The 13,423-nt window shown below is 57.4% G+C and overlaps 1 protein-coding gene across 1 annotated transcript; it reads left to right on the top strand.

Annotated features, from left to right (window-relative positions):
* Positions 1-10,019: 10,019 nt before the first annotated feature.
* On the top strand, positions 10,020-11,904 carry NXPH3 (neurexophilin 3). The gene is made up of 2 exons (XM_040087087.1): positions 10,020-10,079; positions 11,230-11,904. The coding sequence occupies exons 1-2, from the start codon at positions 10,020-10,022 to the stop codon at positions 11,902-11,904; spliced, it is 735 nt and encodes a 244-aa protein (XP_039943021.1).
* The last annotated feature ends 1,519 nt before the right edge of the window (positions 11,905-13,423 follow it).

Below are 13,423 nucleotides of genomic sequence, written 5' to 3'. Positions count from 1 at the left end.
TCCATCTGCGCTCCCCCGCTTCCCTGCGGGCAGAATTCCCGGCCCGGGGGCGGCGGGAGCGCCGTGGATGGGAAAGGCAGCTGGACACGGCCCCCCCGCGCCGCTGGAGGTCCGGGAAGGGGCAGGAGCAGGAGGAGGAGCAGGAGGAGCAGATCCCTGCGCCAGGACATGGAAACCACAGCCAGCCCCGGAATCTGGGAAAGAGCTCAGCTCCGTCCCTGATCCAGCCCCGATCCAGCCCCGATCCAGCCCAGTTCTATCCCAGTTCCATCCCAGTTCTATCCCAGTTCCATCCCAGTTCTATCCCAGTTCTATCCCAGTTCCATCCCAGTTCCATCCCAGTTCTATCCCAGTTCCATCCCGGTTCCATCCCGGTTCCATCCCAGTTCCGTCCCTGATCCAGCCCTGATCCAGCCCCCGTCCATCCCAGTTCTATCCCTGATCCAGCCCAGTTCCATTCCTGGTCCATCCCATCCCAAAAATATCCCAGAAGCATCCCCCAAAACATCCCAAAAACATCCAAAGACACCCCCCCAAAAAAATCCCAAAAATGTCCCAGAAACATCCCAGAAACGTCTACCCAAAACCATCCCCAAACCATCCCAAAACATCCCAAAAAACATCCCAAAACATCCCAAAACATCCCCAAAACATCCCAAAAAACATCCCAAAACATCCCCAAATATCCCCAAAACATCCCCAAATATCCCCAAAACATCCCAAAACATCCCAAAAAACATCCCAAAAAATATCCTAAAACATCCCCAAACATCCCAAAATATCCCAAATCCATCCCAAAATACCCCAAAACATCCCAAAACATCCCAAAACATCCCAAAAAATATCCTAAAACATCCCCAAACATCCCAAAACATCCCAAAACATCCCAAAACATGCCAAAAACATCCCAAAAAATATCCTAAAACGTCCCCAATCATCCCAAAATATCCCAAAACATGCCAAAAACCATCCCAAAACCCTCCCCAAAGCTCCCAGCCCAGCTCCGGGCCGATCCAGCCCTCCCCGAAGTCACCCCCGGGTTAATTAGCGGAGCCGTGTTAATTAGCGGGGCTCGGCCTGTGCCGGGGTGTCCCGGGATCGCATCCAAGGCTCCGGGGCTGGGATAAACGCCCGGCTCCCCTGGGATTTTTCTGCGGATCCGACCTCGGACGCCCCCGAGTTCAACCCCGGGCTGGGAGCCGAAAAACATCCGGGATTGTTCCAGGGTTATCCCTAAAAATATCCCAAATTATTCCCTGGTTATTCCTAAAATTACCCCCGGATTATTCCCTGGTTATTCACTGGTTATCCCTTGGTTATTCCCTGGTTATTCCTAAAAATATCCCGTATTATCCTATGGTTATTCCTAAAAAATATCCCAGATTATTCCCTGGGTATTCCTAAAAAATCCCCCCTGAAAGGATCCAAATCCCCTCTGGAAGTGCCCAGATCCCCCCTGGAAGTGCCCAAATCCCCCCTGGAAGTGCCCAAATCCCCCCTGGAAGTGCCCAGGTCCCCCCTGGAAGTGCCCAGATCCCCTCCAGCCCCACCTGGGGACACCTTTGGGGTCCCGTGGTGGCCGGGAGCGGATCCCGGCTGCTGAAAACCTCGGGAATTTGCCCCGGGAACGCTCCGGGAGCGGCTGAAAGCTGCGACTGTGGGGCCGGGACACCCTGAGTCACATCCCAGCCCTGAAAGGTCCCTTTGTCCCTCGGGAATGCCGAGATCCCCGGGAAGGAGCCCCGGAGCGGCCGGGGGGGCTCGGGCATCCCAAATTCCTTCTGGAGCCACTCCTGGGAGCCCAGGGTCCAGAATATCCCGGATTTGGGGGTGCCAGCACAGAGTTTGGGGGGTTCAGATGGGATTTTGGGTGTTCCAGCTGGGATTTTGGGTGTTCCAGCTGGGATTTTGGGAGTCTCAGATGGAATTTTGAGTATTCCAGATGGGATTTCGGGAGCTCCAGCTGGGATTTTGGGAGTTTCAGATGGAATTTTGGGAGTTCCAGCTGGGATTTTGGGAGTTCCAGCTGGGATTTCGGGGTTCCAGCTGGGATTTTGGGAGTTCCAGCTGGGATTTCGGGGTTCCAGCACCCCATTCCCACCCTGGATTTGGGATCTGATCTCTCCGAAGGAAGCCGCCCCTGCCCCAAGCCCAGCCCGGGATCCATCCAGTCGTTTTTGGGATGAATTCCTGCGGAAAATTCCCACTTTGGGATCTTTTTCCGCCTCCTTTTCTCTCCCACCCAGCTCCGGCATCGGCTCGGGCTCGGGTTTCACCCTTCGCACATTTCCAGGATTTTGGAGCCGCTGTTCCCAGCGGGGGGAGCTCGGGAAGCTCGGCCTAACCAGAAACACATGGACACAGCCCTGGGAATGCCAGAAAATCATGGATATAGCCCTGGGAATGCCAGAAAATCATGGATACAGCCCTGGGAATGCCAGAAAATCATGGATATAGCCCTGGGAATGCCAGAAAATCATGGATACAGCCCTGGGAATGCCAGAAAATCATGGATATAGCCCTGGGAATGCCAGAAAATCATGGATACAGCCCTGGGAATCACAGAAAATCATGGACACAGCCCTGGGAATGCCAGAAAATCATGGACACAGCCCTGGGAATCACAGAAAATCATGGATACAGCCCTGGGAATGCCAGAAAATCATGGACACAGCCCTGGGAATGCCGGAAAATCATGGATACAGCCCTGGGAATGCCAGAAAATCATGGACACAGCCCTGGGAACACAAATGGGATTCCATGGAATTGGAGCTGAGAGGGGTGGGGAGGATTGGCGCTGGAAAAACTGGGAGAAGGGAGAGGTGCCAGGCTGGAAAAGGGAATTTGGGAGCTTGGGACAGAGGGAAAGGGATGGGGAGAGTTCTCCCTGCTGGAGGGGGAGAAATCCATTGAAATTCCCTCTGAAAGCGAGAGGAATCCATTGAAATTCCCACTGAACCCCCAAAAAACCTGGACATCCCTTTTCTTCTTTTTTTTTTTTTGGACTTCTGAGCATTCCAAGAAAAGCCAGGATGAGGGAGTTTGGAAGCTGGGGTTGCGTCGGATACAGGACAGAGTGAATCCCAATAAAAATCCCGAGTGAATCCCAATAAAAATCCCGAGTGAATCCCAATAAAAATCCCAAGTGAATCCCAATAAAAATCCCGAGTGATTCCCAATAAAAATCCCGAGTGAATCCCAATAAAAATCCCGAGTGAATCCCAATAAAAATCCCGTTCCCGCTGAAAATCGGGAGCGGGTTCCCGGGATCACGGAGCTCCAGGCGGATCCAGCTGATTTCCAGCTGCCGCCCCTTCCCCGCTGAATCCCAGATCCTGGCAATTCCGGAGCTCCGGGCCCTTTCCCACCCCGCAAATCCTGGGATTTGCAGCCGGCGGCTGCTCGCAGCTGGGGCCGGACCCGGGAGTGGGAAAATTCCCGCTGGGATTCGCAAACTCCCTCAGCCCCGGCCCCCCAGGGAGTGGGAAAAATGAGGGAAAATTCCCCCAAATCCGTAAAATCCGCGGGGGAGGACGGACGTCTCCAAAGCAATGCGGAAATTCCCGCTGGAATTCGGAAATTCCCTCAGCCCCGGCCCCACGGAGAGTGGGAAAAATGAGGAAAAATGAGGAAAAAAATGAGGAAAAATGGGGGGAAATGAGGAAAAATTCATCAAATTAATCTCCAAAGCGATGACGTCACCAGCCTGGAAAAGCTTGGCCTCTCCCACATCCCATCCCGGGATTAATTGGATTAATTGGATGAATTTGATTAATCAGATTAATTAGATTTATTAGATTTATTGCCCGGGTTAATCACGGCTGAGTCAGCGCTGGGACACCGATATCCCATTTTTTCACCTGGAAAAATCATCCCTGGCTTCATCCCAGCACAACCGGGGCTGGAAGAATCTTTATTTTCCAGCCAGGAAAATTCTGTTGTTTTTTTTTTTCCACGGAATTGGGGTTTTCCGCTGCTCCCCCCCCAGGGGTCCCCGATATTTTGATGTTTTTTCCTCCCCCCCCTAAAAAAATCCCGGAGCTTTTCCCTGAATTCCCAGCTCGGGGAGCTGCCAGGCCGGGGCCAGATGTTTTCCATAAATAACCCAACGAGGAGCGCACGGGAACAGGGAAAGCAAATCCAATTAGGCCGGGGAGAAATTCTCTGGAAAGGGGCTGAGCTTTAATCAGCTCCGTATCAAAATAACAGATTTTATCCCAAATTCCGCCTTTTTTTTTCTCTTTTTCCAGGCGAAACCCGGCTGGGAGCCCGTTCCCATCCCTCCCTCCCTAAATCTCGCTCCAATCCCCTCATCCCAAAGCTTTAGGAAAAAAAACAAAACGGGAAAAATCTGAGCCAAAAAATTAAAAAAAGAATAAAATCAATTCAGGGATAAAAGTTTTCTGCCGACAGGAGGGGAAAAGCTCCGGAGCTGGGATAAAAACGGATTTTTGTCCCGCTGCTGGCTGGGATTTTGGCTGGGGATCGGGATTTGCCCCGTGGGTTTCACTCCAAATTCGTTGCTTTAATTCGCTCCAACCCCAGAGGCCACAGCGGGAGGAGCCGCTGGGAACTTCCCAAAATCCCCCCCGGAATTTCGGCCCCCAGCGCCCCAAATCCAGCAGCTGAGGAGGAGCAAACCCGGGGGTCATCGGAACGGAGCCGGCTCCGCCTTGGAATGGGACGAAAAATTTAAAACAAAAATGAAAAATGGACGGAGAATTCCCCCTGGAGCTCCGGAGAGAGGCCGGGAGCCGTCCTGGAGCCGCAGCCCGGCTCCGTCCCCGCTCCCGAGGCTCCGCGTGGGTTTGGCATCAGGAGGGAGCGGGACAAACGCGGGAGCAGGAGCTGGAACACGGAGAGATCCCGGGAAGCGTCGGGGGGACGGAGGTCACAGCCGGGGTCACCGTGCAGGGATTGGGATGCACCAAAAATCGCCAAAAAGCACCAAAAAGCACCAAAAAACCACCAAAAATCACCAAAAACACCCGAGATTGTCCAGCCTGGCTCCTCCCTGTCCTTTGGGATTTCCTTTCCTTTCCTTTCCTTTCCTTTCCTTTCCTTTCCTTTCCTTTCCTTTCCTTTCCTTTCCTTTCCTTTCCTTTCCTTTCCTTTCCCTTTCCCTTTCCCTTTCCCTTTCCCTTTCCCTTTCCTTTCCCTTTCCCTTTCCCTTTCCCTTTCCCTTTCCCTTTCCCTTTCCCTTTCCCTTTCCCTTTCCCTTTCCCTTTCCCTTTCCCTTTCCCTTTCCCTTTCCCTTCCCTTCCCTTCCCTTCCCTTCCCTTCCCTTCCCTTCCCTTTCCCCCCAGACCCCACCCTGGGGTGCCGGGAGAAGCTTTGGGATGGAATTCCCGGGGTTTTTCCTCTCCCGGGACAATCCACACCTGGGCCGGCAGAGCTTTGCCCCGTGCCACGGCGGGGAGGGAAAAACAATCCCAGAACCTGCTGGAAAACCGGGAACGGCGGGGATTTGTGGAGCGGGAGGGAAGGGCCGGGCTTTGGGATCCGGCTCCGATGGGGAAAACCGGGATAATCCGGGGATCGAACCCATGGCCCCAAATCCCCCGAATTCCCCCAAATTCCCCCCAAATTCCCCCCAAATCCCCCCAAATTCCCCCCAAATTCCCCCAAATTCCCCCCAAATCCCCCCAGTCCCAGAACCCCTGGCCCAGCTCAGGGATTTTTTTGTGTGTTGTTTTGTTTTGTGTGTGTTTTTTGTGTATTTATTTTCCCGGGAATTCGATCCCCGGCGCGGAAGCGGCTCCGGCCCGGGCGGGCTGAGCTCGGCCAGCGCCGGCCGCCCCCGCCTTGGAGCATTCCCAGATTTCTGCTGGAGAGCCGGGACCCTCTGGAATTCCTGCCCTCCGGCCCCCGGCCCCGCTCCTCCTGCCAAAATCCACAGCTTGAACCGCGAAGGCGGAATTTTGGGATCGCGAGGTCGCTGCCCGAGGGTTTGTCCAGCCCCGGACTCTTCCCTCCCCAAGGGCCCAGAATTCCCGAAGTTTTCCCGGATTTTTTGAATTCCCGGCGGTTCCTGTGCCAGGAGATTCCCCCAGGAGTCCGGGATGTGACCCTGGAAATGTCCCCAGCCCTGAACCCTTTTTATCCCGGACTTCTCACCCCGGGATCGCTGATCCCAGCGGGAATGACCCCGGGATGAGCTCGGGATCTCCAGGGAACCTCCCTCTCCTCCAGGAAAAAAAATGGGAATTTTTTCCCCAGGAGATTTTCGGGGTTTGGATCAGCGGCCAGCCCCGGGGTAAATTAAATTTTTATTTGGGAAAAAAGCTCGGCGTTTTACGCTCAGAGCTGGGGCAGGGCTGATCCCAGCACAAACAAATCCCGGGATTTGGCCTGGCACGGAGAGGAGGCCCCGGTTGCCTCTCGGGTTGTTTTTAGGGAATTCTATTCCCTCAGACAGGGTGGGAAGGGAAACTGGAGCTCCTCATCCTCAGCGTTCCCAGCCCGGATCCAGCTGGGATCTCTCCAAACCTCCCGAGTTCTCCCCTCCCTCTGCCTGCCCCCAGAAAAATCCCAGAGGGAAAAAAACGAAGGGAAAAATCCCAGAGGGAAAAATCCCAGAGGGAAAAAAACAAAGGGAAAAAACCCAAAGGAAAAAAATCCCAAAGGAAAAATCCCAGAGGGAAAAATCCCAAAGGGAAAAAAACAAAGGGAAAAAAACCCAAAGGAGAAAAATCCCAAAGGAAAAAACCCAAGGGAAAAATCCCAAAGGGAAAAAAACCAAGGGGAAAAAAAACAAAGGGAAAAATCCCAAAGGGGGAAAAAAACCCGAAGGGAAAAAAATAAAGGCTCTGGGGGCGGAAAAAAATCATCGCTCTTAATCAAGCTCTGGATTAATTAATGACCTCCTGGCCCCGGCTGGAGGGATTGAGGGATGAGGTTCCCATTCCCGCCGGGTTTCCTTTAAATCCCTGGATTTAAACCCCGGCACCTCCCGGGTTTTGGGGATTGTTTGGGGATTGTCTGGGGATTGTTTGGGGATTGTTTGGGAGCTTTTCCGGCTCTGTGGGAGTGGGGAGGGATTTGGGGATATCGGGATGCGCCCCCTCCTCCTGCAGGGACCATCCCAAAAAATCCACCGGGGGATGGGGGAGATTCCCAGAGAATCCCGCCAGGAAAAACCGCGGCGCCGGTCACCCAAACCTCTCCCGGCCCCGAGAAATTCCCAAAACCTCTCCCGGCCCCGAGAAATTCCCAAAACCTCTCCCGGCCCCGAGAAATTCCCAAAACCTCTCCCGGCCCCGAGAAATTCCCGGTTCCCGGCCGGTTCTGCCTCTCCCACCTGCTCCCATCCCCAATCCTGTGACACCCCGTGAGGAAATCCCAGAAATGGGAGCCGGGAACTGGGAGCAGCTTTGGGATTCTCCAGAGCCTCCCCGGCCCCTTTTCCCTCCTTTCCCGGAGCGCATCCCGAGGTTTTCCCAGCGCTGGGTCCCACTAGAGGGCAACAGAAAACCGGGAAAGGAGGAGAAAATGGGAAAGGAGAAAAGCGGGAACGGAGCAGAAAAGCGGGAAAGGAGCAGAAAAGTGGGAAAGCAGCGGAAAACCGGGAAAGGAGCAGAAAATTGGGAAAGGAGCGGAAAATTGGGAAAGGACCTGGCAGCTCCACCGGGCTCCCCGAGGTTCGGCTTCCACGGCAGTGGCTCCCCAAAATCCCCTCGGGTGCTCCCCTGGATCCCGGGACGCTTCCCGAGGGTGGGAATCAGCCCCGGGGGCTCCCCAGGCCTCCACTCCCCCAAATCCCGCCTGGGATGGTGGGAATTGTCCCGGCAGGGCGGGAATGGGATCAACCTGGAGATCCCTCCTGCCCCAAACCGCTCCAGGAGTCCCTGAAATCCGGGCAGGAATCCCTGGGGGAAAAGAGGGATCCCAAAACCCAGGGGATCCCAAAACATCGGGGACCCCAAAAACCCAGGGGATCCTGAAAACCCAGGAGGTCCCAAAAATCCAGGGGATTTCCTCCAGCCCCTTGTTCCTGCAGCTTCCAGGCTCTTCCTGGGGGAATTTTCTGGAACTGAGCAGCCCTGGGTGCCAGGGAGGGATTTTGGAGGGATTTTGGAGGGACCCATCCCATTTTTTACTCCCATTGGCACCAGAACCGGGATCTCCTTTGGGATTGAGGACTCTGAGAACGGTGGATGGGAAAGGCCGGGAAGGACCCCGAAGTGATCAAATCCAACATTTCCCCAAGGAATCCCCAAGGAACCCTCAAGGAATCCCCAAGGAATCCCCAGGGAATCCCCCAGGAATTCCCAAGGAATCCATTCCCACCCCGAGGTGCCACATCCCCTGTCCCCGCCGTGTCCCCAAGTGCCACCAGGCCAGGGGACCCCGGGAAGTTTCTCAGGGAATAAAATCCCACCCAAGGTCGGATTTCCAGCAGGATTCGGCTTTCCAAGAATTCCAGGAGGAGCCGAGCCGTTGCCGGGCCTTCCTCCCCTTCCCCAAAATCCCTGTCCCGAGAGGCCCCGGCATCCCGGCATCCCGGCATCCCGGCGGGAATCTGGCGCCGTTGTGCCGGGCGGATGGACCCCGGGCAGCGAATCCGGCACCACAGCGGGATCTTCTCCCGGGAATTTGGGGAATTTGCTCTGTGGATTTTTTTGGTCAGGGGATGAGGGCAGGGTGCGGAGAGGGGGTTTCTCCTCAGGGTGGGAAAATCCCAGGTTTGATCCAGTGGGAAGTGAATTCCTGGTGTTCCAAAGCGAATTCCCGGTGTTCCAGCTCCTCCCGAAAAGCGGGAGAAGGCGAGCGGCGGCTCCCAGGATGAACCCGGCGCAGATCCCGAACCGGTGCCTCCGGCTCCTTCCCGAGGGATCCGAGAGCACCAAAGGAATTTGTCTTTCCCCGGAGGGAGCGGCTGAGGCCGAGCTGATCCCGGGCCAGAACCGACCCCGAGCACTCTAGAACCGCGGTTCTAGGTCACTCTAGAACCATCTAGAACAGCGGTTCTGGGTCACTCTAGAACAGTCTAGAACCGCGGTTCTAGAGCGCTCTAGAACCAAGGTTCTAGACCGTTCCAGAGCGACATAGAACCGCGGTTCTGGAGTGCTCTGGTACCCGCCCAGAACCGGACCTGGTCCAAGCTGGTCCCAGGGCAGAGCCAATCCCAACCAGAGCAGGGATGGAGCAGGGATTGGAGCAGGAATGGAGCAGGGATTGGAGCAGGGAATGGAGCAGGGATTGGAGCGGGGAATGGAGCAGGGATGGAGCTGGGAATGGAGCAGGGAATGGAGCAGGGATTGGAGCAGGGAATGGAGCAGGGAATGGAGCAGGGAATGGAGCAGGAATGGAGCAGGGATGGAGCAGGGATTGGAGTAGGGAATGGAGCAGGAATGGAGCAGGGATGGAGCAGGGATTGGAGTAGGGAATGGAGCAGGGAATGGAGCAGGGAATGGAGCGGGGATTAGAGCAGGAATGGAGCAGGGATTGGAGCAGGGAATGGAGCAGGGATTGGAGCGGGGATTGGAGCAGGGATTGAGCAGGGATGGAGCAGGGATGGAGCTGGGAATGGAGCAGGGATGGAGCAGGGATGGAGCAGGGATTGGAGCAGGGATGGAGCAGGGATGGAGCAGAGATGGAGCTGGGAATGGATCAGAGATGGAGCAGGGAATGGAGCAGGGATGGAGCAAGGATTGGAGCAGGGAATGGAGCGAGCGGCTGCAGCGGAGTTTCCCTGAGTCTCCGGCGGGCGGAGGAGCGCAGGGGCTGCGGGGGGCGGGCAGGGGGACAGGGGTGGGGACAGCGGAGGGGACAGGGGAGGGGACAGCGGAGGGGACACGGGCACGGCAGCGGCCGCAGGTGAAGCCGCCGCGGGGCGGCAGCTGCCGGGGCCACCATGGGCCGGGGGGGGCCGCGGGGAACGGCTGGGCAGGGGGAGCCCCCCTTCGCCTCGCTGACGCTGGAGGAGAAGGGAGGGAAAGAAGGAAAAAGGAGGAAAATCCCAGCGAAACCCTCCCCGAGCACGGAGCCGCGGAGAAGGCGGCGGCGCCGGCTGGAAAATGCATCTTCCTCCGAGCTGCGTCCTCCTCCTCCTCCTCCAGGGTAACATCGCGCTGCCGGTGAGCGCCGGGAGGGCAGGGGGGCACCGGGGGGCACCGGGGGGCACCGGGGGGCACCGGGGGAACCGGGGATCTGGCACCGGGTGTGCGGGGAGCGGGCAGCGGTTCCCGAATCCATCCCCGCATCCCCGCCCGCCCCCGGGGGAAAGAGAGGGAAAAAAAATTTTCCCCAAAGCGCCTCCCAAAAGTTGTGTTATTTCTCCGCGGGGAGGAGGCTCCGGGCACAGCCGGCTCCGGGCGCCGCTCCCCGGGGCTCCCCGGCCGGGGAAAGCGCCCCCGAGCACCCCGGGGTGCCCCCCAGCACCCCTGGATGGGCCGGGTCGGGGGTTCCGGGAGAGGAGTTGGCAGAGGCAGAGCCCCGGTGGCACCTCGGCGTCCCCTCCGGTCCCCTCCTGTCCCCGGGTGTCCCCGGGCCCTGGCGGGGTTGCAGGGCCCGAGCCCGGGGCAGGGGGCAGCGGGGGGGGTTCAGGGTGGGCACCGGAGCTCCACGGCTCACCCCCATTCCTGGAGAATCCGGGAGCGAGGAGAGCTGGAAAAGCGGCTGCCAGAGGGGGAACACGGAGCGGGATAAAGGGGAGTAGGGAGCAGGATAAGGGGGAAACATAAAACAAATAAAGGGGAAACATAAAACAAATAAAGGGGAAACATAAAACAAATAAAGGGGAAATATAAAACAAATAAAGGGGAAATATAAAACAAATAAAGGAGAAACACAGAGCAGGATAAAGGGGAATGGAGAGCAGGATAAGGGGGAAATATAAAATGGGATAAAAGGGAAATATAAAACAAATAAAGGGTAAACACAGAACGGGATAAAGGGGAAACATGAAACAGGATAAAGGAGAAATATTAAACAGAATAAAAGGGAAATATAAAACAAATAAAGGGGAAATACAGAACGGGATAAAAGGGAATAGAGAGCAGGATAAGGGGGAAATATTAAATGGGATAAAGGGGAAATATAAAACAAATAAAGGGTAAACACAGAACGGGATAAAGGGGAAACACGAAACAGGATAAAGGGGAAAATTAAAATAAATAAAGGGGAAATAGGAAACAAACAAAGGGGAAATCGGGGAGGTGACCCCGGGAAGGGGCTGGGGGGGCTCAGGGACACCCCCAGCCCTCAGCTGCTCCGTCCCCTGCCCAGGCCTTCTGCGCTCCAGAGGAACCCGGCGCCGGCGCGGATCCGGGCCAGCCGCTGGCCCCGGAGCCCCTCCGGAGCCCGAGCCCGGCCCCGCCGCACGCCCGGAGCCCCCCGGGACCGGGCAGCGCCTCCCGGGAGCCCCGCGGAGCCCCGGGGGACCGGAGCGGGCGCGACCTCGGCCCCGGGACGCTGCGGGACCCCGGAACGGCCTCGGGCGGGCGGCGGAAGCTTTTGGGCTGGGGAGATTTCTACTCCAACATCAAGACGGTGAAGCTGAACCTGCTGATCACGGGCAAGGTGGTGGATCACGGCAACGGCAGCGTCAGCGTCTTCTTCCAGCACAACTCCACCGGCCGCGGCAACGTCTCCGTGAGCCTGGTGCCGCCGAGCAAGGCCGTGGAGTTCGACCTGGAGCGGCAAATCTTCATCGAGGCCAAGGAGTCCAAGGTGTTCAACTGCCGCGTGGAGTCGGAGCAGGTGGCCCGGGCCAGCAAGACGTCGCTGTGCGCCTTCGACCCGGGCCAGACGTGCCGGCAGGAGCAGACGCGGAGCCGCGCGGCCTGGCGCTGCTCGCCGCCCTTCCGCGCCGTCTGCGTCTACGTCACCTTCGACAGCAGCGATTACCGCCTGGTGCAGAAGGTGTGCCCCGACTACGGCGCCCGCCGGCGCCCGGCGTGAGCCCCCGACGCAGCGCAGCGCCCGCGGTGCCGGGGTGCCCATCCTGGGGTGCAAATCCCGGGGTGTAAATCCTGGCACTGCGATTCCCAGAGTGCAAATCCTGGGGTGAGATCCCCGGGGTGTCAATCCTGGGGTGCGATTCTTGGGGTGAGATTCCCGGGGTGAAAATCCTGGGGTGAGATCCCCGGGGTGTCAATCCTGGGGTGCGATTCTTGGGGTGAGATCCCCGGGGTGCCCATCCTGGGGTGCAAATCCCGGGGTGTGATTCTCGGAATGCAAATCCTGGGGTGCCAATCCCGGAGTGCCAAACCCGGGGTGAGATTCCCGAGGTGCAAATCCTGGGGTGAGATTCCCGGGGTGTAAATCCTGGCACTGCAATTCCCAGGGTGCAGATCCTGGGGTGAGATTCCCGGAATGTCAATCCTGGGGTGCGAATCCTGGCTCTGCAATTCCCGGCACTGCGATTCCCGGGGTGAGATTCCCAGGGTGCGATTCCCGGGGTGCGAACCCTGGCGCTGAGATTCCCTGGGGGTCACAGCTCTTGGGGCTGTGATTCCCAGGGCTGCAAGTCCCAGAGTCACAATTCCCAGGACTGAAATTCCCTCGGTTGCAATTCTCTGGGCTGCAATTCCCGGGGTTGCAATTCCCTGAGCTGTAATTCTCAGGGTCACAATTCCCAGGCCTGCAATTCCCAGGGTCACAATTCCCAGGCCTGCAATTCCCGTGGTCACAATTCCCGAGGCCCTGCAGGTGCCGGGGCCGGGTGGGAGGGCTGGGGGTGGCTTCAGAGCAGGGGATGCTCCCTGGAGGGCGCAGGAGTGGAAGGAAGAGGAGAAATTCCCGTTTTTCCCCATGGGAAGAGGGGCAGCGGCTGGGAGGCTGCAGGGACCGAGGAGCGAGGGCTGGAATTGGGATGTGGGAACGGGACACGGAGCCACGGTGGGGAATCGAGTTCCTGAGTGCAATAATGGACTTGTCTGGGCTGGGGTTGGAGATTCCCGGGGAAAATGGAGCTCCGGAGGGAAGCTGGCAGCACCTGGAGACGGGAAGAGCTCGGGAAAGGGGGAAAAGGCACCGGTGGTGCCGCGCTGCCAGGACCTGCCAGGGACCCAGACCCCCTTTCCCGTATTCCCAACTCCCTCCCTTTCCCCAGGAATCCAAACCTCAGGCTCCCGTTTTTGTGGCATTCCCAATTCCCAATTCCCAATTCCCTTCCCAGGAATCCAGACTCCAGTCTCTCTCCTGTCTGGGCATTCCCAGCTCCTGGATATTCCCAATCTCCTTCCCTTCCCGAATATCCAGACTTCAGGCTCCCATTTTTGGGCATTCCCAACCTCCTCCCCTTCCCAGACATCCAAACTTCCGTCTCCCACTTCCACTGGCACATTCCCTCCTCCAGAAAAGACCAAAAAAAGCCACTTCCCTTCCCTTTTCCCCCCAAACTCCCTGAATCCAGAGCACTTGACTCCAAAAATTCCTTCCCACCCTCACAGGACAGGTCCCGCCCCCGGAGCAGGGT

The sequence above is a fragment of the Hirundo rustica genome, chromosome 27 (genome assembly GCF_015227805.2).
Source record: "Hirundo rustica isolate bHirRus1 chromosome 27, bHirRus1.pri.v3, whole genome shotgun sequence".
Classification (NCBI taxonomy): Eukaryota; Metazoa; Chordata; class Aves; order Passeriformes; family Hirundinidae; genus Hirundo; species Hirundo rustica.
This window is presented reverse-complemented; position numbering and strand designations above follow the sequence as displayed.

Bases quoted from the DNA above. Each gene is read 5' to 3' on its own strand.
- NXPH3 (XM_040087087.1), top strand. From the start codon at position 10,020: ATGCATCTTCCTCCGAGCTGCGTCCTCCTCCTCCTCCTCCAGGGTAAC. The intron at 10,080-11,229 runs GTGAGCGCCGGG...TCCCCTGCCCAG, and splicing joins AGGGTAACATCGCGCTGCCG to GCCTTCTGCGCTCCAGAGGA.